Genomic DNA, 24,595 nt, shown 5'->3' with positions numbered 1-24,595 from the left:
TTTGTTGGCACACGTGCGCCTTGCAGTAAATTACAAGTAGATACATATAGACCTGAATAAAGTAATTCCATTTTTCGAGCCAGTCAGTCAGCATTATTCTTTTCCGCTTGTTACGTTAACACGACTCCGAGACACTACCTCTTTTACTCCACCACGGAAACAATGCTTGTAATGCTATACAAAGATTAATCACTAATTTGTTGCTGCAAACTTAAATTTCCATCGGTCCAACTTGAATTGCATTTCTCGTCGTCGGGATTTTTCCGGCGAGTTTATTCTCTGCATTTAAAATGAGTTCTGCTTCCGTTTTCGTGGGAATGAGAGTAAAAGAAAGGAAGGGTTTCTTATCAAAGTAAATGCCAAGCTCCTTTCCGCCCTTACTTTGTCGACACGTGCTTTTTCTTAAGGATGACTTTTCCGGCAGTTTACCGGCGAAGGCGTCGAGACGTCTTCAGAGGCAACCGCGTCGGGGATCTTCCTTAAAGAAAAAAAGAAAGAAAAGAAAGAAAAAAAACACGCCCATTTCCTTCGGCTGATGAGCACTCGCGCCTCGATGGATCCACCTCTTCGGGATTGACGCTCCCTTCTAAAAATGTAACAAATACATTTCCATGTCTCTATTCGTCTCCTTCGTCGCGACGGGGTAACCGATGTTAGCCGAAAAGACAGGCGCCGCCTGGGACAGGAAACACGAACTGCCTTACGTGAAAAGATAGAGGAAAAAAAAAACAAAAACGAACGATTCACCGCGTGGGAGTTATAAATCGATGGCTTACGTCTCTCTCGAGGATGACCCTCCTTTTGAAATTCGAACGCGACAAGCCACCCGGGAGACGAGTGAAACGAATTTCACCGACTATTACATTCGGCTTGGAAAAGAAAGATGGCGACCTACGAACTTGCTTGTTAGTCCACGCGATCGATATTAATCTAATTAACCTAGCGATCGATCAAAACTGCAACACCGGTGCAATCTATGAACATACTTGAGAACGTTGTTTACAAATTAAACAAATATTTAATCTAGCGAGTAACGTCCCGATAATTTAATTTTACCTGGTAAGAAGGCTCGGACAGAATACGATTCAAAAGTTCACAGTTTCAACGGAAATGTGACGACTTCTTGTGAAGCTTCTTTTTCTGTCATTCTTAATTCTATTTTATTCTTGTGGTGTTAATTATATTCTATTCAAAATATGTTAGAAGGGGTGACGGATGCATTCACGAACACTCGAGAGGTTTTAGCGAAAAGTTTTATCACTTGTGGGGGAAAGTCGATTTCAGATGTGTCGAAGGGTCGTTGCACCGACAGAATGGCGCGCTTTGCGGAGGGTGTAGAAACTTGACGGAGGGCACAGGTCGGGCAGAAGGGCAGGAGGAGCCGGCGAGGGCGGACGCGCCTCTCGCGCCGTGGCATCGCTTCGGTAAGGTAAGGCAAGAAGGCGCGCGCGTCTATTCCTGGCACGCCGCTCCAAATTTAAACGACGCACGACGACGCCACCCGCCTTCTCTACAGTCCCTTCCGCCCCCGCTGCCGCCAACAGAACTTTCCACGAGCTCCCCTTCGACTGTTCATTAACCAGGACCCCCGAACCCATTGCAGAGGAGAACCCGAAGACGCATGAGAACCTCCCTAAATATTTAGAAGAAAGAACGAGGAGAAGAACCCTAATAAAGAAGAAGAAAGGAACTTCGAAAATTGTCGAATGTTACGTAATAATCATACTTCTGTACCGAATAATAAACATATAGTTAATTTTTGAGAGTAACTTATTAACATTACGCAACCGACGCTAGAGGATGAGGTTCCATGAGATTTTGTTCTTGAAAATTCTGTCGTCCGACGTCCCCGATAACAAAAATAATTTCCAGAAGTATCAGGATGTTCTGTATATCCTAAGAATGCGGTTCTCGTTGCCCATTTTACTACGTTAAGCTATGCGTTCGGTATCTCTTGCCATGTAGGTTTTATGTGTTCCCTAGGAAACATTCATTATTTTTTCATTAATTTCCGTGACTTATAAAAATTGTAGTTTTGCCTGTATTTGCCTGTATGTAGTAACATTTGCGAATAAAATAAATAAGGTATGTGAAGGGTAAAGTCAAAGAGGACGCTCCGAGTGTTTTTCCCTTACCATCAAAAGCGAGCAGTGTCGGTAAGCGTAGGTAAGCCACCGTCAAATGCCGCATGGTATTACCATCACGAATACGTGAGCCACTCAGATCCTCCACCTGGGGGCAGCATAGGACACGTTTGCGCGACTCTGCCCGTGAGCATTCTCCCAACTCATCTCTGCCTTCCACTCTATCTAGTATTGTAGGCTTCGAACGAGTTGCCCCGAACCCGGCCGAATTGTCACGAGCGTAAAATCAAGTAACGTCAATCCCTTAGGAATTCTTGGTCGATGCTCAGGAATGATGCGTACACTTGCACATCTAGCGGGCAGAGAATATCGCGAAGTATAAATAGTGTGAGTGCAATATGCTGTATGGTGCCCAATAAAACGGCATTTGCCGCGCAAGTAGTTCCCTCGTGTGTGTGTGAAATGACGGAAGGCATTTGCACGGATGTAAGCTGCATTCGTGTACTTCGGAAATATGATAATTATGTAATGTTCTCTGGGCTAGTTCGTGGAATCGTGGAAAAGGAATTTCACGAATGCTCCGACATGATTACTTGTGATATTTCAACGTTGCATTCTCGAAATGTTTTCCGACGTCTGATAGCCTTGAACTTTCAAGAGGTAGATGCTGGAAACTCCTCTTGTTGGTTCAAAGCGTCTCTTTGAAAATCGATCTAGCATGACTTTCTGATGTTGCACGTAATTTTAATTAAATGCTAATTCCTTGTTTGTCATGTTTGTCCATGTGTTACGTCCTCCAGTTCTACGATAAAATACTAGCAAACATGGACTCGCATGCGAATTGCAATCGCCAAGGTCATGCTTGTCTATATTGATTTCCTGAAGATTTTTATTTCTGCTCGAATTTTGATTACAGTTTCTTTGGATTGAACGTTTGCATGGAATACTTCCTTGTAGATTTTTTATTCCACTTAGGGAATTAACTTTAAGGGATACAGGTCTATAATAATTTTTGGTATCTGTTCTTCCAGTGCTTAGCAGCTAAGATCTATTAGCGTTTGTAATTGTCGACAACAAAAGGAAGATCAAAATGTCTTTAAGTGCAGGTATGGGTAACTACTTAAAATTTGCACGGATAATTAGTGAAGCACTAGGTGATGAAAATTTCATTTTATATTTATATTCTTGTTTCATTCAGATATATCAACCGCTCTCCATTTACTGGAACATATTCAGGAGCGCATGGAAGATTGCGACGACCCGAAGCTTCAGATGCATACGAGCCAAGATCTGAAAGCTCTTCTTTCCTTGCTGGAGGATCCAGTGTTTCGCAGTATCGTTACGATTCAGGATTCATTGACCGAGTTGAACACTCAACTTGGTCAGCATCCTTCGATTTTACCAGGAGATTTTGATATTAATCTTGGTGGGCAGTTGGAACTATCACTGCCGACTACACCTGCTCAACCGATGGGACCGAATTTATATCAGGATCTGTATCAAGACAGCAGCGAACTCGAGGATCAGAGAGTACCGGTCGCTCAGTTAGTGCACAGCAGCAGCGAGGACACCAGTGCTCAGGTGAATTTTTTAAATCCTTAAATAACAGATAGTAGGCTTGCAATTTTTTTTATATCAATATTTTGCAACGTAACTTATACGATATCGTATTTTTTACTTTGTTCAGGTTACAAGCCCGAGCTTGGTATCGGACGATGTCGGCATGCCTCCCATAACGACTCTGACATATGCCAAGGAATTCCAGAAAGTCATTAAAGCTGCTTCAAAAGGACGACATGTCTACACCGTGCAGGTATTAAATTAACTTAAATGTATTCTCAATTCATGCATATCTTAATGGTATAAGCTTAAAAATCATTTTCCTTTCAGTTATTTAAACCGGAGGGCACCAGTCTTGGATTCAGCGTCGTAGGATTGCGGAGCAAAGATAAAGGGGAACTCGGCATTTTCCTTCAAGAAATACAGCCCAACGGCATTGCAGGCTGGTGAGTTTAAACGGATTACCGCCATCTTTGCTGAACGGTTAATGATTGATTTGTCCCACTTCCACATGATTTTCCAATGCCTTACTGCATACTTAGACTACTCCCATTAAACATATCAGGTATGACGAACGCTATAGCTCTTATCAGTGGAATGTTCATTTTACTTCTTTTTCCACATTTACGAGCGTTCGATGTTGGGAGATTCGTTATTTATTTTCTCTAAACGAAACGATTCATTGCCATTGGAATGGTTCAATGGTTCAAACGTTATCATGTAAAGTGGAGCGTAAATATTGATTAATCAGCTTCTAAGAAGCCGCGATCGATGTGTCTCCTAAAGCGGCAAAGATTGTCCGGTGATTTGACTGGCAAACGCCATAAAATTGGAGTTTTTCGAGCCGCAGCCCCTAAAACTAGGTTAACGGAGTCTCGAGCGACGTTTTACTGCTATGCGCTTATCTACAGACCGTTTGAAGTAAGTATGTATTTACCAAAGTGCTCTGACGAGCTTAGTGGAGCGCGCAAGGACGTGGTCAAAGGACCGCGTCACCTTTGCACTGTAAAGCGAGGAGGCGCCGTAAAGGCACTAGGTTCGTTTTTGCATAATACCTGAAAGACTTTTCAGGCAGGAAAAAACGTCAAGCCCGTGAAGCTTCCGATATCTCTATAAAGTGGGACATTAAATTCTAAATGGCACGTTTTGCAGCATCCCCGAAATCGAAGAATCGACAGCGAGACCTAAACGCGTTCGATGTTCATTGATGTTCATTGACGTTCATTGGAGTTCACGATCGATCCCGAATTCCCGATTACTCCGTACGTAAGATTCTATGAGAGCGTTGGATTCAATTTTCCGGGTCCTTGGTAGATGGTTCCATAGAATTCAGATTTTTCCGCCTGGCGAAGCCCTCTGGAAAATTTTCCGAGGATTAATTTGCGCAGCGCCTTTCGGGACTGCGCAAATATTTGGTCGCGAGCTTCGGCTGGGAAGTTCTCTCTATATAATTCCGATCTTTCGCGTTGGCTTTGCAATCAGATGGAAATAAAAGGAAACGCGCCGGTCTGTATTCCTCCGAAACGTTTGCGCTCTGAATATTTATCCTCGTGATTTTTCCTGCCTTTTCATCGGAGCACTCCAACTCTCCCTTTCCCGGGCTTAGCGTCGAATCCGTCGTATTAACGCACCAGGAGGCATCTAACTAGGTCGTGCGAGTGAAACACTTACGGCGATCCCAATCACTGTTTAAACCTCGAGCGTTTTTCCTCGTTTGCTGAACCCTTTTGCGATCGATTTTATCCTCCAGGCTCGGCTGCACGGTAAACTTCATTTATCACGCGGTGAGTTCTATGACGCTACCGCTATTCAGAAAACTGCATCGATCAACGAATCGGTATAATGGTGCTTTGCAATGATTTGATTACGTCCCGGTTTACCCTGCCAGCCGAGTCGATAATTCCGACCCCAATCCTTTATCGGTGGATGTGCGAAAACGCGAAAAACGTGCGCGGATCAATTTTTCTTTTCTAATTTCTCGACATATCCAGGCGTACCTTTGCGACGTTGGAACATGAGGCTTATAAGTATTCCGGTAATTGTTTTTATTTATTTTTTTTCTTTCATATTTAGAAGTAATTGTTGGAACCGGAACCACGGTCAAGGTGGAAAATGACGTTCGCGGTTTGTGGAGAAGGCGCACGTTCCATTTCCATTAAATCCCATATAATTCCAGGTTGTTAACGGAAATATTTCACGTTTCGTGGCTTCCAGTAGATTAAGTTCAAACGCTTTAAGAGGTCTCGCTGTCGACAGGATGCACAAATGCAATTACCGCCGAACGATTGGTCCGTAAATGCCGGCGAGCGCCTTTAAAGGCGACATCGATTCGTGCATCGCCAACTGGAGCGTGGAACGGAGTCGTGAAAAGTGCCCGACCGTGGAAAAAGGATGCAATGCCGAATACCTCGAACGTGCCATTACGGTCCATCAAATTCGATTTTATAGACAAAATTGGGCGGCTGAGAAGCGCGCCATCCCGATGGAACAATGGGACCGCTGGTGGTTCTCTCCTTAAATCTCTCCTTTCATTTTTTCCAATTGATTTTTCGTTCCCAATCGGTATCCAGATTAAAAAGAAAAAAAATAATACAAATGTTCAGGGAATTAAAATTGTCCCAAGTGACTATGGACGATCGTTATTGCGGATACATTTAGTATTTTCTTTGGGAAGCTTGATCTTTCCCTTTAAGGCGATGTGAAAGTGGCGTCGAAGTGGTTTTGTTTATAAAACTTTTCTCCCAACTCGGTTTACCGAATAGTTTGAAACGTTACAACGTGAATAGGGAGACTATAGGGAAGGTCCCGAAATTCATGAAATTTCAATTCTTTTCGAATTTATAGGTATTTTAAAAATAGTTTATAGAAAATGAAATTTCTCGAGTTTCGGGACCTACCCTTAGGGGTCTACATATTCATGTTTTAAAGTATGAAAGGACGAGACACCCAGTTCATGGGATGGTTTTATGGACGATTGAGCTTTCGGATGCCACTTTCACATCCCTTTAACCAGGGGTGGAGCGTTTTTTCTCGTCGATCGAGCGTTTCGTCAGAGGACGCTCCTCGAAGCTACTCCGGGCCAGGGGTTGCTTCTTCCTCGATTTCGAAGTAATCGATCTCCTTCGAGGGTAGCTGTCCATTCCAGCCTCCGAGGAGTCCACTGAAATATTGAAACTCGCCGCAGACGTTCGCGGTGGTAGGTCAACGCACTATAGGAACAAAAGGGTGTATGTATTCCCGAGGAGGAGCGAACTCGAGAAGCCGGGGAAACGTCTACGGGGGATGTCGGTATACACCCCCTGTGTACGTGGGTGGTATCCTCTTGGGTTTTCTGCAGCCTCCTCAAAGCCGGGATAAAGTTCGCCCGAATGGGATTTCATACGGTCGGGGCTCCCCCGGTGGCAGGAAAGGGTTATTGTGTCGTGAAATTAATAACAATGCTCCTGGAACTTCATTCGTTTCGCACGTTCTCATTTTAATGTGCTCGGTCTCTAGAAAATATTAACGAGCTCCTTAGGTCATTGAAGAGGGAGGACAATATCCTAGGGATTATAATTAATTTCCCATTTTCTTCTTGAGATACCCCCTCGAATATGATGACGCGATCCTTGCGGCTTGATTTTAAATAGGTTACGTTGTGGGATTGAAAGAAGGATGAAAAAAAGAATAATAGGCAGTGCACTCGCCTCGTGACGGTCATTTTTAATGCGCTCATCATTTTTCCTTTTTAAATCTGCCGAGGAGGTTCACTCGGGGGTAACTTCTCGTGGAAACTGTCGCCGGGGTGCTCCTTGTCGTTCGACTTCAAGGTTCCTTCCCGGCTTCGCTTTAAAAATGAGAAAGAAACTTTTTCGCGTACACCCGTCGGAGGGCTTTCAAAGGATTGTTCCCCCGGTAGTTGCTGCGCTATTTACGCCCGGCGAAAGGGGTGGCAGGGCGAAATCTTAAATGACGGAGGAACGACTGTCGGGGAAATGTCCCTTTCCGTTGAATTCAAATCGGGGGCTTTCATTCCCCGTAGGAGCGCGGCTTCGCATTCTCGGAATATTATCCCGCTGCTTTCTTTTCGATTGCGCCCGGCCCTCGTTACTCCTCGTTACAGAGAGCAGTAAATATCCCCTTTCACTTAACAACGTTTCATTTTACGCCGCGCAGAGTTCCACCTCGTCGTTACTCCTCGCCCGAGTCGGGACCGTTCGACGGGGTGAGACAAAGTCGATGACATTTCGTCTTGTTCGTTGTTAAGAACTGGGAAAACTTGCCTGCAAAGTCGAGGGCGGCTTCGAGGAGCTTTGCAACCCCTCTTGATTCAGGGGTCAAAGGGACCTCCGAGGCCGGGGAACATCCCCCGGGTGTTCTTTCTGCGCGGATGGTTTCTTCCGGGCTTATCACGACTTCTGGGAGGACAATCAACGGGGCTTGGAGGGGGTTTTTCACGTACATTTTCACGGGGTCAAAACGACCGAGGACAAAGGGTTCACGGGGATGCCGGAATGACCAGGGAGTCTCGCGGGCAAAGGCGAGGGGAAATAAAGCCGGCCGAGTTCCGGAAGAAGCGAAACGGTGAAACGTTTCCAGGATTCTGTAAATATTATCCTTTATTTCCTCTTTCTTTCTCACATCTTCGATTAAATTAATTCATTCGCTTCGTTTATTTTGGGAGCTTATTTCGGAGGGTGTCTCCCAAGATTAGCCATTTTCAGGAGTCAGGGGTTGTCACGGGGAACACCATCTCCAGGTGACCCTCGGATTTCCTGGTCTGTTAGGCACCCCGATACTGTCCTTCTTTTCTCTTTCTTTTCTTTCCCTACATTCGATTAAATTTATTCACTCGCTTTGTTTATTTAAGGGGCTTATTTAGGGAGGTGTCGTTTTCGAAGATTAGACTGTTTCGGTGAGGAAGGTTTGCCAAGGGGAGCACCACGTCTAGGTGAATGGCTGACTTCCCCGGAGTTCGTGGTCTTTGCTGGAGGTGTGTACAATCGGGGAGGGGCTCCCCACGAATGGCATTGTGTGGAGAACAAGCCCCTGGTAAAGGGCTACGAATGCGTCGGAGGGCGTCTAAGGGGTGTCGTTGCTTAACGTGCTTGTTGTATAATCTGTGGGGGTTGGCTTCGTGCACCTAGGCGCCTCCGGCGCTCCGTCTGGCGTCTCGTGTCCTTTATTTATCCAGGCCTGACTATTTAATTCCTTTGACCTCGGAACTCGATAACAAAAACGGTTGTCGGGCCGCCGACTTTATCGAATCAGGGGACTTGAGTTCCTGGAGAGCCGTCGGGGGCGACTTATTCGGCTGTTTTAAACCGTAACAACGTTTCCGGCCAAGTCCGCCTCGCCGCTTTGCCAAGCCACGAATTTCATTCCCAACTAGGAAACTATATCAATCTCTATTTATTTAGAGAATAATAGGCCTATTCCCTTACCAGAGCATCGACATTCGCGTGATCCTGGTGCGTGTACACGATTAGGGCGGGCCGTTACCACGAACCTCACCGTGTAGAGAACCAACCCCTGCTAAAGGGTTGCGAAAACATCGAAGTTAGTCAAGGGTTCAACAAGGGGTGGTTTGTTTATCGCACCTGCCGTGTTATCCGCTCCTGCAGGGGTTGATTCGATATGTGGCGCCCAGGTATTTCCTGTATTTCATTTATCCTTCCTAGCCAGGAATCAATCGCCTCCACGTCGAATGGCCGATTACCATAGGGTATTCACCCAGGAAATCATGGATTTTAATACTCGAAATCATATGGTAATCAGCTGGAAATCCCAGGCATAAATCCCTGGAAATGTTTGGAAATCACGGAAAGATTGGCAGAATTTAACGCCGACCGTCAGTTACCGAATCGCATTGTTGTTTATCGTATATAATCAAAGTCAGTCGGCTCTCAAAGAAGGATATTGTTATCACCGATTTCCGAGTGAATGGCCTTTCGACCGATTACGCATATTGGAGGAACTCTGGTCTAAGCAAACCTATTCAGCGTAATTTCAATGCTCGTTCTTGTAACCCGAATACCGAAGCCGGTCGCTGAAAGGTTCCAACCCGAGACTCATTTCGTAATGGCAGGCATTCCTGTCTCGCGTAGGTTGTCCTCGAGGTCGCATTATTATTTTCATAATTGGATGAAATATTAACGGCGGCCTTTATGGCCTTTTGTTCGCGGTGTTCGCGGGGGGTGCGTACACTCGGGGCGAGATGGCTGGAGGAGGGTGGCATTGTTCTCAGGGCACGACTCTTGCTGGTGCTTTGGTCGAGGGTGCAGGAAAGGGCCAGAAAACGAGTGTTATCACGATCCAGCGTCGTAATCAAACTCCGAGGTCCTCCACCACTTTCTCTACTCCGTTCTCTCTCCTCCCTTTTCATATTTGTTCGAATAGGAAATTACCGTCTCCTGTATCGTCAGGCTCGAGACTCCGATTTTCTATCGGAGTAAGGTGGTGGCGTTAATTGAGGTTGTTTGGCTCATAGGGGTTGATACAACGAGGGTGGGTTATGCCCCTAGGGCGAGCAAAGCCTCGCATTCTAAGCGCGCCGAAGGGCGCGCGAAAGGGTTGCCTGATGACTGTTTTCATAATTTAACGACATAATCAGGCCCCGCGCGTTCGTCAACCCTTTCTCTCTTTTTTTTTCTTTCTTTTTTTTTTTATGGTACCTTTCGCGTCGTTAGGACCGTCCCAGGTGGTTTTCGGTGGCCGACCAAAGTCGACGAGCGGCTAGGCACCGACGTTCCAACAAACCCTACCTTCGCGAATCCTGGATCGACCCTTACCCGCGGTTTGTTCACGACCGCGTCATTAACCCTTTTCACCGCCCCCCTTTAACTACCCCGGAACGTGACTCCGTGCTCTAATCGGACATTTAACTGGAATTTCTAGAACCTCTCTTTCCGCTGTCTTACCCCTTAGGTGACCCTTAATAAATATACACATTTTACGCAACGCGGTTAAACGTTGAAAAAAAAATCATCGATATGCCGAGAGTCACTCTGATACTAACTGCTAGATATTTATCATGCATGCGGAGATCGTTTCGGATGTCCGGATACATTAGCTCGCATTAGCCTGTGGGCTAGGTCAGTGCCGGAAGCGACTCCGTCACGGTGGAGGAGCACGGCTCTGGCTCCGTGGTAGAACTGTCCAGGGGAACGCCGGGTGAGATACTGGCGTTAATGAGGTTGCTTAGCTCTAGGGGTCGGAGTTCAGGAGATATCGGTTAGAGTTGGGGCAGGGCAGGGTCCGCGGGCGCAGGGTGCAGGGCGCAAAGGAGTCAATGACAGGTCCCATCGCACTGAGTCAGTGACAATTGACATCGCACGGAGTCAAAGACAGATCGCAACTCGCGGAGTCATTGACAGGACGCAGGGTGAGGAGATAAGGGCAGTGCACCGGGCGCAGGGCGCAGGAAAGGGTTAGGAGACGGTCCGACACCGTGTCGCGAGGTCTAGTGTGCGTCGGCTCGCCTCATTGCGCATGCCCGTCGGCTGCGGGGAGCTTCCCGCGGGGGGTGGGGTGGGGCGCGGGCGCGCGCGGCACCGGGTGGTGGAACGGCGGAGTCGGCAACCTCGCGCAGTGCTCGGCGGACCGTTGTCGAGGCCACACGCGAGCGCGACCCCCGGCCTCGACCCCCCGTCCCCCCGTCCCGCCGCCGCCCGCAAGGCGCACCTAACCTCCTTGCCCGAGGTCCGGGCCGATAATACCGCCGGAAACGACGCCCGCGTCCGTCGAGCGAGACGCCCAGCGCCGTGCCTTAGGACGAGCGCGTCTCCCGGTGTTTCCCCGAGGGGACGAAACCCTCGGCCTAGGTCGAGGAGATACCCGAACCTCGCCGGGTCTCCGGGCGTCGAGGTGCGGATTTACCCCCTGCGGTCTGTCGGCATCCCCAACCTGTGTGTCGGGCCTTCCGGTGAGGGGGTGTTTCCGTTTTCACTGCGCCGATAGGGTATGATATAGATGGAGGAAGATGGTAAAAGTTTATGTCGGATCTTTCACGAGGGACCGTCCTCCCATGCCGGGGTGTTTTAGTTGTAGGGGCTTTCGTGTAGCGTACTCGGGATCCTCGATATTCATTGATAAGGTGGACGGGCGATGTAAGGGTGAAGCTCGGACCGAGGGATTTTCAAGGTGTGGGATCATCGGAGCGTAGAACGATCGCGGTCGTAGGCGACCTGGATGGGCACTTAGAAGATCTCGAAGTTTGGGGACCGAATTTCGGGAATGTCGGGCTATCGGAAAACTCGAGATTCTCGGGGGCTTCGGACAAACCGGGAGGGCGAGGAGAGGCCAGGAGGGAGTTTCCGCCGATCCTGGACATTTACCCGATGTCGGGGAGCATCCTTTCTTATGCGACTCCCGGAACCGCTTTAACCTGGGACGAGCAAAATTTGCTAATCGGTTTCTTTGGCTTTGTCTCGAGTTTGCCTACTCGAGTATCGGCATTGCTTGGACGAGGATCGGTTCTGCACTTTTTGCCCCGTCGATCCAACACCGATTTTCCTCGAGACCGGCCTCAAGGTCCGTGGGGGATCACTAGGGGGGCCCTACGCGTTTCCGCTAACGAAATCCCCCCCGAGAATCTCGGGAGTTCGGGAACTTCTCGAAGGCACCCGGTCCCTCGGGCGTTGCGTTCTCCACTCTGGAGATTTTTTTTCCTCCGCGTTCGGGACCCGAATCAACCCCGAGGAGAGAGTCACCCCCCGGAAGCCCCGTTTTCTCATCTGAAAATGTTAATCCTCTCTCGTGAAAAGACGCCTCGCTTTCATTCGATTGCAAGATCTAATCGAATCCGAGCGAGTCTTCGGGGTCTAACTGCTAATGAAATCTCCGGGAAAACTCCCGAGCCTCGTAAACCCCGAAAATACCTTGGCTCTGGAATCTCGGCTCCCACCTGGGGACCGTGTCCAAAGTTTCCCGACGCGAAGAAACTTTGGAAAAAGGAAGGGGAAAAGGAACTCGAAAAAAGAGAAATAATACATCAAACTTTAAGGGGATTCTTACCGTCCAAGGGGCTCCTATTGAGCCTTCGAATTCTGTGGCCTAAGGTCCCGCGGCTTTTGGGAAGGCCTTAAACCTTACTGAGGGATGCCGCTTCGACCTCGCGTTAAATATCTACCTCGACGACCGAGATATCGAGATCGAGCGAGGTGAAGAATCGCCGAATTTTCCGCGGGAGGGAAGTCGCGTGTAGGGGTGAAAAAGCATCGAGCCATAGAAGCGGTCCTTACTTGAAGAGGGGAGGCGCCCACGTAATCGACTATGAATTTTCAACTTACTTCCATCTCCGATGCGCCCAGAGTCGAGGGGGAGGAGATCTCCTTTCCATTGTAGTCCCCGCTGTATCGGTAAGTACTAACGAGCCGTTTTATATCCCCGTTAATTCCCCGGAGCTTAACTCGATTTGCTCTCGATGGAGCCAGCTATCGAGCCTCGATTCTATCGTACCTCGAGAAGAATGTTACCCTCTTCAAAGAGAACGAATATAAATATTCCCCGAATAAATCCATCGAGGGGATAATTTCCTACTCCCCTAGGGGTGCAAAATATATCCCTTATATTTTATCAATATTTCCCCGACATTTGATATATTTCCATGAGAACTCGTATAAAAGAATTATTAACAATACGTCCTGAGCGGCTTTCGAATGTCGAATTTTTATGTTTCTTTTTCTCTACGCAATTTCGTGAAATCACAACGCGACGTTATGAAATTATAAATTTATTTCGGATTTTTATGATAAATGTACGCCAATTCACTCGTTAAGACGTCTAATTTATGATTTTACTACAACCTTACGTAGGTAAAGAGTGTGTGAATTTTACGCATTTTTTTTTTTTAACAGTATGCTGATTATCGCGCTGCAATACGCGGGTGGTTAATTAATGATTTGTGTTAACAAGATATATGTTACGTATATTATATTAACAAGACATTTGCATGATGGATGGGCTCGGCACGCTTTTGGATTTATTATCGACCTGGGGGAGAATTTATCGCGAAAGAAGGGGATGATTAGGGTCGATTAGGTGTGTCCATTTGCGAGGATTATTCCGTGGCGTTGATTGGGAAGGTAATTCCGTATTTGAGGAGAAAGGGGAATAAGAATACAGCCAGCAAGAGGATGGCGATATGCAGGATATGCGGAACGGAGGTCCTCTGATGTATGATAATAAATGGATATAAAAGGGAAATAAGATGATTAGGGTCGATTAGGTGCGTCCATTTGCGAGGATTATTCCGTGGCGTTGATTAGGAAGGTAATCCCGTATTTGAGGAGAAAGAGAAATAAGATACAGCCAGCGAGAGGATGGCGATATGCAGGATATGCGGAACGGAGGTCCTCTGATGTATGATAATAAATGGACATAAAAGGGAAATAAGACAAATTGACGCGAATTCGTTACATTCGCCTTGCTGAAATATCTCTCCCGGGGGAATTATGGGGGAGGAATAGTAATGGCTGTATTAACCTTACGGTATTAAATCGATATTAACCGTGCGAAGGGGAGATGTAATCGCGGCGTTAATTGCGGGAGAATTTCTGGACATGCCGGGGGATTGTTTTGCATACGGCTTTGAGACTCTTCCTGGAGGACTTTGCTTGGGGAACTTCGAGGATTGCGGTAAAAGATGGCTCGTCCTTATTTTATGGGATTAATCTCTCTCGCGATTCCGGTAACGACTTAATCAAAGACGTAATGGCTGGGTTTAGCGCTGCTGGAGGTGCTCGACACAGAAAGTCTCCTTAGTTATGAATTATTGAGTGGTTGAATTTGATAACCTGCTCCTATTGACTGCGCAAAATTACGAAGTCCGGTGAGTTCTCACCGTGCATGTTATTTTCTTTTTGAGGTGTTGGGCCCTGCTCTTTAGTATTCAATATTTTCAAGCTAACGTTAAAATGGTATTATATTACCGGGGCAGCTTTAACAAAAATAATTGAAATTTCTCCTTAGTTATGAATTATTGAGTGGTTGAATTTGATATCCTGCTCCTATTGACTGCGCAAAATTACGAAGTCCGGTGAGTTCTCACCGTGCATGTTATTTTCTTTTTGAGGTGTTGGGCCCTGCTCTTTAGTATTCAATATTTTTAAGCTAACGTTAAAATGATATTACATTACCGGGCCGGCTTTTACCATTACATTTACATCGTATATCAATTTCTTGAGTTCGGTGACTTTGCGGAGTTTCGGTGCACCGACGTGCAGAGGATATCAGGATCGGTCCCTTGGCCGACTGGGATTCATAAAATATTTATTAAGTCCGATCATTATCGTGCCGTGTTCCACCTAGATATCGAGCGGCAGCATGATGCATGGACGTATGCCAGGGTTCGTTTTTAAATATTAACGACGAAATACGTCGGCTACGCCGATACTTCGTCGTGTGTGTCCCTCGGGAGCTGAGTACTCCACCGTCGTAATTACGAGTCGTTGCAGTTGCCCGCGACATGATCACGTCCCCGTGTACGAGGCGACGAAAATTAATGCGAGAAGGATTTCTTTTCCCTCCTACATTCCTAGACGGAACGAATATTCGTTCATTCGATCAAATGACGAGAACGAGATCGCGAAAAATTAATTGGATCGTTCTGTCGATTGAAAAAGAAAGGGAAATAAAATTCAATCGATTCGAAAGATAATTAATTTGATCGTCCCATCTATTCGAGCATCCTCGGCTGGCCCCGATTTCGATAAGCAGCTGAGAAATAAATATTAATAAAAGTGGTTGTCACGAGTCGAGGGGAGAAAAACGAAAGCGAGAGATTTTCTTATCCCGTCGATTCAACTCGCTTATTCTCCGGATATCCTCGATTTCGGTAAGCTGCCAAGAGATAAAGAACCGGCGAGGAGGTTATTTCACGATAAATGCGGAAAGTTGGGCGGGAAAACTTGAAGCGCCGGGAATATATGAACGTTGCATGGGATAATAAAGAGGAAAGGAATGGTGATAGTAGCGAATCTTGAAATGTATACGAGCGGTGTCTCCTTGGCTCGGGAAGTTTCGGAATGTTATGGAAAGTTTCGTATCTCTCGCTCTTTCTTTTCGGACATTTGCGAAGGAAGAAGGGGGAGATAGAATAGGAGGGGCCAGGACTTAGGGAATGGTCTCGAGTTGACGATGGAATTACTGGCCGATAACTCGAGTCGTTTGAATTATGCCGCGGCACCCCTTGCCGTGAGTTACCGCGATTTGTGAGTTTAATCCCCTTCGGGGATGGTTATCTCGTGTCGTTCCGTCGAGTGAATTTCTCCAACGGAAGTCTCAGAATGTCGGGAAATTCGGCCGAGGGTATAATACGGCAATTTCACGCGAAAGCAATCCAGATTACACGTGGACGAATCTCGGAGCCCACCTGGCCGGGTTCGGCGATCGAAATATTTTCCTGGGGTGTCCCGGTGCCGAGTGAATTTCCAAGTCCAGGAAATCCCAGGCGACAGGACCTCTTTTCTCGTTCCATTTGACCAAAGACCTCGGGGCCACCTAATATCGAGCTTCTGCGACATAAAGAGACCGAGCGAGAGGGTGGAGGGAAGAGCGAGAGGGGTCGAAAGGTGCTCGAACGTTCAACTACTTCGGCACACAGGTGCTCGCGATTCCGTAACGAGGGTGATATTCTCGCGAGAGTGGGACGAAGGGGCCGATAAAGGAGGAGCAGAGATAGTCGGTTCGAAGTCGATATATCGCCGGGGGTCTGGTTACTTTAGGACGATCGCGAACGGCCAGACATTAAACTAGACTGGGAAATGATATCGAAATGGGGAATTATCGCGAAACTAGGGTGAGGAACCTTCTTCGGGGTCTATCGGGACAGGGGCGACGAGGATCTCTGGACGATTCCCGGCAATTAAACTCGCCGATAACATTTTGTCGGATTCTTCGGTGACGAGATTCGCTCGAGGTTTTCCAGGTCTTTTTTCTTTTTCATTTATTTATGTATTTTTTACCTACAAGACCGGCCGGCCGATCTCGCCGATCGAAGAGGAACTTCGGGAGGGGAACTCATTTAAAAGGAGACACGGAGAACGGCCTCGGGCTGAGCCGAGAGGAATCCGGAGGAGCCGATATTTGCGATTCAATGCGCACTTAGGGCTTTGCCGAGCCGACTCGACGTATCCCGGTCGACGAGGCCTCGAGGACGAGCTCTATCTCTCCCTCTCGCGCCGGGACTTTATCGGCCATCGCTTTCGGTCCTCGAGGGCAGAATGCAGTTTGTGTATTTATTTCGAGGCAGCGCGAAGGTATCGACCGGATAGGCGCGGGTTCCTAATGTTAGCACTCGCGACTTAACGTTTTCGTACGCGCGAGAATTGCCTGGCTCGATCCTTGCTGAAACGCCAAGCAATGGAGGGATATTTAGTTTCGTTGCTGTGTTTTAACCATTCCGGGATTGTATGCATCGATTGTACATTGATAGGGCAGTTGGTATTAATTGCGAAACCGGGTGGAGATATCGACTCGATAGCCGGATTAGTCCTGGGACTTGCGATTTGACCGATAGGATTTTCTTAGGGTTCTTCGCGCACGCATTTGCAATTCAATTTCGGCAGCATTGAACCGTTTATAATGTTACTAGGTATACTCATTAAAAAAGAAGGTTCGAGCACGCGGTCGAGGTAATTTGTCGGTAAAATTTCCCAGGTAAAAATATTCTCCAAGGAGGCTAAAACCATACGCTATTGTTTATCGCCGCTTGACTTCGACTCCGAAATTTGGGCCTCTGTCAAATCTGTCCCCAAATTGAATGCCAAACGCGATATTGGCAACTGGGATCTTTCAGCATGTCGATATTTGTGTTTCACTTATTTCAAGGAAAAGTTCATTCATGGAAGTCGACGTAATAATCAGGCTCGCGTGGAAATGAGGGAAAACCGGGGAAATATTTCACGTACTCTGGGGCGATTTTTGAATTCCTCCTTTCTCTTCTCTTCGCCGAGCTTCCTGCTTCGTTTTCCTGATGGACAGGCATTTTTCTTTTTTTATTTAATTTGTACTCCGATTTTATCAACTCTCGTGCGGCTCAGAGAAAGTAAAGGGTGGCCGATTTCAATGGCTCTTCCCGTTTCAGGATGTAGAATATCCAGGCAAAGCTCTTTTCATCGGGCATGACGGAGCGACGAAACTGCGGCCGGTATAGAGAGAAAAAAAAAAGAGAAAAAAAAAAAGAGGAAAACGCGGAAGGGATAATATTCACGAACAAGGAGTCTGACGTTTCCATTCGGGACGCGGTTACTTTTTCAATAAATCGCTGAGGAGGGTAGGAGGGAGAGAGAGAGAGAGATGGATAGCGGTGGGGTTCGATGCACCGTAGAAACGTCGCTTTTTAATTGGCTGTCAATCGATAACGGCCGCGAAATTAATGAACCCGAATAAAGCCGGGCGATTTAATGCGATTTTGTAAGTATCTTGCTTTGACATGTTAATTCGATCGGTCGTCATGTTTTTCCGGCAAATTGATTCGATCCTGTAAAGCGGAACGATGATTGATTTCGTAACTCGGTTCACGGTCCACTCGATGACTGGATATTTTCGATTGATTTAATCGATCTCTCCGCGATACGGTATTTAATTCAACCGTCCGGTATCCATGAACGAGCCTCTGCTTTTACGAGTGCGCTTCCGTCAAATGATGTGTGTATGTGTGTGTATATATATTTTTTTTTATTTTTTTGCTAAATCTTTTCTTTGCGATTTTCAATCTATTCATTGGCTGTGAGAGAATCCGGGAATACGACGCGGCGAATTAGACGTTCATTTGACAGAAGGAAGATCGACTTCTTATTTCCCCCCGTCGACGTGTCAGGAGAGGTGCACCCCACCTCGAGAGACGCGCTGCGAAAGCGAGAGTGGAAAGTGGAAATGGAAGTGTAAAAATTCCCACCTCGACCTAGAGGATCCCGGAGAAAGGGGGATAACACGGGGAAACACGGGCGAATCATGACACGTCCACGGATGGGGATGACGGAAAGAAAAAGAGAGGAAATGAACCGGTCACTTTTTTTTGGTCGCGATCTGACGGGATATTGAGGAAGTCAGAATTGCAAGCGGGGGGAAAGAAATGGGAGTCCGCGGAAAGTCCCCGCCGTCGAGGTGGAAAATTATTCCGAAACGGAAAAGTCGAGGATAAATCGAATCTTGAAATACCGCCTGGCAAGTCTGGCGGAAAAAAATTCAACGAGCCGATATCCCTCCTCGCACTTTCAGAGATCCCGAAGAGGAGCTCACTGCGTCCCGGGAAACGCGTCGTGAAAAGTGAGAGTGGAAAGGGAGCGAAAGGGCTGGGGCAAAAGGAAAAGAGTGGGAAAGCTCGGAAAGCCGCGACCTCGTGTTTTCTTGCAACCTGGGAAATCTAGTAGGGAAGACGATAATGCGCCGCAAGATGCAAATCTCGAGACACTTGAAGCGGACGAGACGCGGTGACGTCTGCACGGGAATGAACTTTTTCAAGAAGAAGAAAAGCACTTGCTGTATTACTTTCGGAGCTACGCGCACCGAGTGTTATGAGCCTTCCATTCCTCCTATTCCCTTTTTACCTCGCTCCCTTTTTTCCCTCCCTTTCTCTCTAGTGCATTAACCATCGGCGTCGCGAAAGATTCTCAGGTGAAAGCACGGAGACCGTACTTTTTTCCGCGGCGCTTCTTTGGGATGGTTATTATCCGTGACATGGGACACCTCTGGGCTAATAAATGGACGTTGCGACGTAAAAAACGGATTAACGAAGGATCTTTATACGGTGTTTCCCTCGCTCCTCGGTGTGGTAACTTTGTTAATCCAGTTCCTACGAACTTCCCAACTTCGGGAAATGAAAGCTCCGTTCAACCCCCGCGTAATTAATTTGCTTGCCGCGACTTTGCGATGGCTGCTTTTTCTCTCGGGGAAATTGCTTCGCTCGGTCGAGGAAAAAAAGAAAAAAAGAAGGGGAGACAGTCGCCGATAATGATATTTACCTAATTCCCTTCGGATCTGTGAGTTCTCTTATGCCTGGGGAACAGTGACCGACAATCGCCGGTAACGGGGCGAAAAACGCCCCCAAATCTGTCGACGCGGTCCAAGTAGGTTCGGCATGAATGTTTAAACAATTCCCTCGCCTCTCGGAAGATCGCTCGTAGAAATTTGTACGAACTTTCGACCTCGGGCAAACGGAAGCTCCGTTTAACTCGGCATAATTCATTCGCCTACCTTTTAACTCAGCGGGGCGATTTTTCTTTTTGTCTCTCTTCCCCTTTTTCGGGAATAGACGTCGGGCTTTCTGGTCGGCGGGAAAATCGCCGATAACGATTTCTCCTACGATCCTCCCGCGCATAGGGCCAAGCTCTATGAATAATTAAACAATTCCCTCGTCTCGGTGAATTTTTAAGAACATTTCCGGCATGGAAGGGCCGTTTATTTCCGGAAAATAGATTCGCTCGGCGCGAGTTTGCCAGGGCAGTTTCCCCGGAAGAAACCGACTCGTTCTCCCGCGACGAGGAAAAATCGCCGGTAATGATTTTCACCCGGTTTTCCCGTAGTTAGGTCTTATCAGCGAAAAAGTCGCCCATTTCCTTTGATAGCACGAGCTTTACACAGACCTTAAAGAAATGGAGACCTGAAAATTTGCCCGGCGTAATTCTTCCGCTGACCCTAATCTTGGTAACAGCTGTTTTTCTTTCCGGGGAAAATCGCCTCGCCACACCCCCGTGCGAGGGAAAATAATTTTCATCCCCGTTCCTTCGGTCATATTTCCACTCGTGTGCGAGGGAACGTGATCGATAATCCGGCATGATTCTCCTGGAAAAAAGACAAAACGCCCCAAAGCCGAGTACTGGGGTTGACCCTCGATTCGAACGAGAGGGGGATGCTTTTGGGAGTCGGCGATATGAAAGGGTCCATTTGTCAGGATCCGGTTGTTAACATATTCAAATTCGGCCGACACAAAGGCACGGACAAGAGCTTATCTCGGAGGTTGAATTTTTCATGGATTTCTCCTCTTGGCTTTTATTTCCTTCTTTCTCTTTTTTTGTTCTTTTTATCTCTCCAGGGGGCGAAGGCAACGGTTCGTCTTTGCCGGAAGAATCGCCCCATTCCGGGGCCGGACAATCGCCTGTAGTCACTTTTACTCCCCCTCTCGAAGGTCCCCTTTATCCGCGCAGGGAAAATCAACAATCAACGATAATTCGCCCTCGTGGAAGGAAAAAAAAAAAAAAAAAGAAGAAGAAGAAGAAAAAAGAAAACACCCCCCGAAGCGCCGACTCCGGAAGCAACCTCCCCCCGTTATCGGCTCAAGATATAAAGGCGGCAGTTTTCGTCATCTGGGGTAGATCAACAATCGCTCGTTTCTTCCCTCCCCGTCGAATTTCTCCCTGAATCGGCGACGGTCGAGCGGGTTAATTAAATAAACTCCTAGGAAATAATAACACCGGTGAAATAGCCATTTCTCTCGGGGTAAATCCTCCCTGGAGGACGCGACTACGTAAGCAGCCCCTTGTTATTCCCTCGGAATGCAAGGAGACTGCTTCAATCTGGGGCGGCTCGATAATGGGACACTTCTTTCTTCCTTTCATCAAGTTCGACAAGGAATCCCCCTCTGTCAAGCAAGATGAATACTTAAGTCATCTTCCGCCACCCCCTCAGTAACATGCGGAGAAGGAGCGAGCCATTCAGACTGTCGATTGGCTGACGAGAGGGGATTGACAAAAAATCGCTGCCAATAACTTTTCCCTTCTGGCGCGTTCGCCCCGAGCCTGAAAAAAATTAACAATCGCCGATAACTCCCCCTTCGAAGGGAAAAGGACCCCCCAAGGCGACGAGCCCGGAAGCAACCCCCGTTATCGGCTCGGAATATAAAGGCAGAAGTTGCCTTCCATCTGGGACGATTCGATAATTGCTTGCTTTTCGTTCTTTCTCTTTTTCTGGTTATTTTCTTCTTTTTTTTTTTCCCTCGCCCCCTTACCTTTTCCTCATTCCTCGGCACATCCGCGGGAACGCTTGCCCGTGGACGAGCTCGTATGAAAAAAGGCCACCCCTTTCGCCTCAAATGAAACGGAATAATTAACATTTCCGCGGGCACCTCCTCTTTGGAGAAGGACCGACAACCCCATCGACCGGCTTTCACGCTCCCGGCGAGGACAGCCGTTTCATCCCCTAGCTCCCGGGAAAAAGTGATGACCGGGTAATTATTATTCCCCCCCTTCTTCGGGGCTTAATATATGGGCCCTTATCACGGGGCACGGAACGGCCAAGATCAGCGGCGAGACGCTCCGGTTCGACCCGAGGACCCCGTCATCGGCTCTTATCACGAGCGGCCATTTCCTCCACCCGGGGGTGAATATGCAGCGCCGGGGCAGTCATCCCCTTCCTTTTTCCTCTCGACCCTGGACCCTGGGGAAGGGATGCTGGAGGACCTTTCAATCGAGGGCTATTTATCTCACGAGGCACGGGGGGAAAATCATTTTTTTTTCCCTCTTTTTCTTACGGAACGAAATGACTTTCTCCTGCCATATACTGCCATGTACCACCGTGTACCGATATATTGCTTTCACGGAATAATTTGTATCCTCCAGAAATTTATTTATTCATTCAATATTCTTTTTAACGTATTCTCCGACCCCTTGCCACCTTGTAGGCAATGTTATGCAAGCGTGGGATTTTTTTCTTGTTTTGTTTTCTTGAAAACAGTTCCAATGAAGGTTTGTCTGAATTTGTCTGTAATATTTGTTGTATGATTTTATGCAAGCGTGCGATTTTTTTTTCTTTTTCCTCGGAAAATAGTTTCATTTAATAAAAGTTTGTCTGGATTTATCGAGGGGTAGGAAAGAGTTTGTCTCTTAATGGCTCGTCTGGATTAAGTGACGAGGTGTCCTCCGAGTCTGCGATCGCCTATCTCGCCCAGACGGGTCAGCTGTTAGCGGCAATTCCCGTCGATTTTCTCCGGTTATCGCGGGTTATCGGCGATTATCGTCGATTCTCGCCGTGTCCCGCGTTTCTTCGGTCTACATGGGAGGTTTAAACATGGTTTGCTCGAGCCCCCGTCCGTTCCAGCTAAGATCGATACATAACACACAACATCGCGCCACGGCAACCACGCGAGCCCTCTCTTTCCCTCTTTCTCTCCCTTTCCCTCCCTTCGTCTCTTTCTCTCTCGGGGCCTCTCTTCCGCCCCTGCGATTCGGCTTCTGTGCCTCTCTCTCCGTCTCTTTTCCGCCCCTGCGATTCGGCTTCCGTCCCTTTTCCGCCGCTTCCTCCGCCTCGGCCCCGATTTGCTTTCCCGCTCGCAGCTTTCCGTTTCCGCAACCTTTCCGCTTTTCCTTCCGCTCGGCTCGGAGCTGCGGCGAAACTCGCGCCCCTTCCTGTTGCGGCTCCGTTTCATCCCCTGCGGAGATGAGCGATGCCTCCCTCCCTCGGGAACGAACCTGCCAGAGGCGATTGTTCCTTCGGAAGATGCAAAAAAAATGTAATAAAGTTCGTTCAGGAGGTTCTAACCTTTTCTTCATCTTCTTCTTTTTTCTTTCCAACGCCGAAAATAATTACATTTAATCTCGCGCGGGTAATAAAGGGGACTTTTAATTGCGCCAAACACACGATGGCGTATCGGGGACCCTGGCAAGGACATGCCAGGGGGGTGGGCAGGAAAAGGATATTACTTTTCGAAACGCGACGTGACTTTCGGGTTGTAAAGGAGTAATTATACTTTAATATTTTGTTTAACGTTCGCCCTGCTTTGAGGGCCGTTTCGTGCAGGAGGTTATGGCGCCTCCACCTCCCCTGGGGGCGAGCACGCAGGAGGTGATTACTCCTTGAAAGAGAAAAAGAGGACGATTCCTAATTCTTTTCTTTTCGTTTTTTTTTTCTTCTTCATTTCTTCTTTTAATACCGAAAATTACCCCTAATCCTTCCCATGCGACGAGCTCTCGGTTTTATCAAACGGCGGCAGTCGCACTTGGGAAAGTATACTGTTCGAAACGCGACGCGGCTGTCGCAGTTTTAACCTGATTATGCTTTAATATTTAGTTTGACGTTCTGCTTTGAGCGCGGTCTCGCGCATTCCGGCGTTTCTCCCCGTTTTCTGCGAGGTGGCACGTAAGGGGTGAGATTATTTTTAAATAAAAAATTTTAAATAAAAAAAATACCAGGTTGCCAGGGTCACATCCCTTGGGTACGCATTTGGTATTCACATTTTGGGATATTTATTACGTCGTAACGTTTGCGGCGCCATTTTTTCCTGAAAAATCTCTCTCTCTTTTTCGAGGCTTTTGCCCCTTCCCCTTTGGCGCCGATTCGCGTTCGATACCAATCGAACCTATCGTGCCACCCTTTGATCGGAAACACGTGGACTCCTATCCATCCATACCCAGGAGGCTTCGAAAGCGCGACATTCGCATAAACCGCCTTTACGATTGCGAATTCCTCTCTGATTAAATTCTTCCCCGGAATTGCATTTTCCCCCTCTGTTTCATCTTCCCCGCGCCGTGTTTCCCTTTATTTTTTTTTTCTCTTCCTTTTTCTTCCTTTTCTTCCTCTCTCCTCTCCGCAAGAGCTACATCCAAACGTCACGTTTATTTTACGGTCCGTCCGGCGGTTTCCCTCGAAATCTTCCGCTTCCGCGATCGCACCCCCGACCACCCCTGGCGAATTTCTCACCCCTTTCTTCTGCCTTTCTTGCGAGGCCTTGTTTTCCCCTCCACGGTGAGACGGCTTTTCTTCCCTTCCGCGATGCGACGTGTATATCCACCCCGATTGTCGCTTTCTCCTCGCCATTATGTCGAATCGCGTTGACCGACACGAAATCGAAGATAATCACTTAAACCACCCTTTCGGGTGGTTCGATCAATCATTTAGATTTCTTGGAAATATGCCATAAAGTTGATGTACCATGCCTGAATGAAAAACTTCCCATGAGAATGTTTATATTTTATGAGTTATCAGTTGAAGTACTGCGACATGGTACTTCAGCGGGGCTGGAAAAGTTGCGTTTGAGG

At 47.5% G+C, this 24,595-nt stretch overlaps 1 protein-coding gene across 5 annotated transcripts in view; it reads left to right on the top strand.

Annotated features, from left to right (window-relative positions):
• The first annotated feature begins 2,327 nt into the window (after positions 1–2,327).
• LOC105702008 (patj homolog) overlaps positions 2,328–24,595 on the top strand; it is a 49,019-nt gene continuing 26,751 nt past the window's right edge. For 2 of the 5 annotated variants that reach the window (XM_012429196.1, XM_012429195.1), the window contains exons 1-5: positions 2,328–2,471; positions 3,116–3,190; positions 3,283–3,665; positions 3,772–3,897; positions 3,975–4,090. In XM_012429196.1, the coding sequence (XP_012284619.1) occupies positions 3,175–3,190; positions 3,283–3,665; positions 3,772–3,897; positions 3,975–4,090 (641 nt within the window). In that variant the 5' untranslated portion in view covers positions 2,328–2,471; positions 3,116–3,174. The other 3 variants (XM_012429193.2, XM_012429194.2, XM_023432822.1) reach the window with 3 other exon arrangements.

This window comes from Orussus abietinus, unplaced genomic scaffold, assembly GCF_000612105.2.
Source record: "Orussus abietinus isolate OABI.00-Male unplaced genomic scaffold, Oabi_2.0 scaffold22, whole genome shotgun sequence".
NCBI classification, from domain to species: domain Eukaryota; kingdom Metazoa; phylum Arthropoda; class Insecta; order Hymenoptera; family Orussidae; genus Orussus; species Orussus abietinus.
Note: the sequence above shows the minus strand (reverse complement) of the source record. Positions and strands in the feature narration are given on the sequence as shown.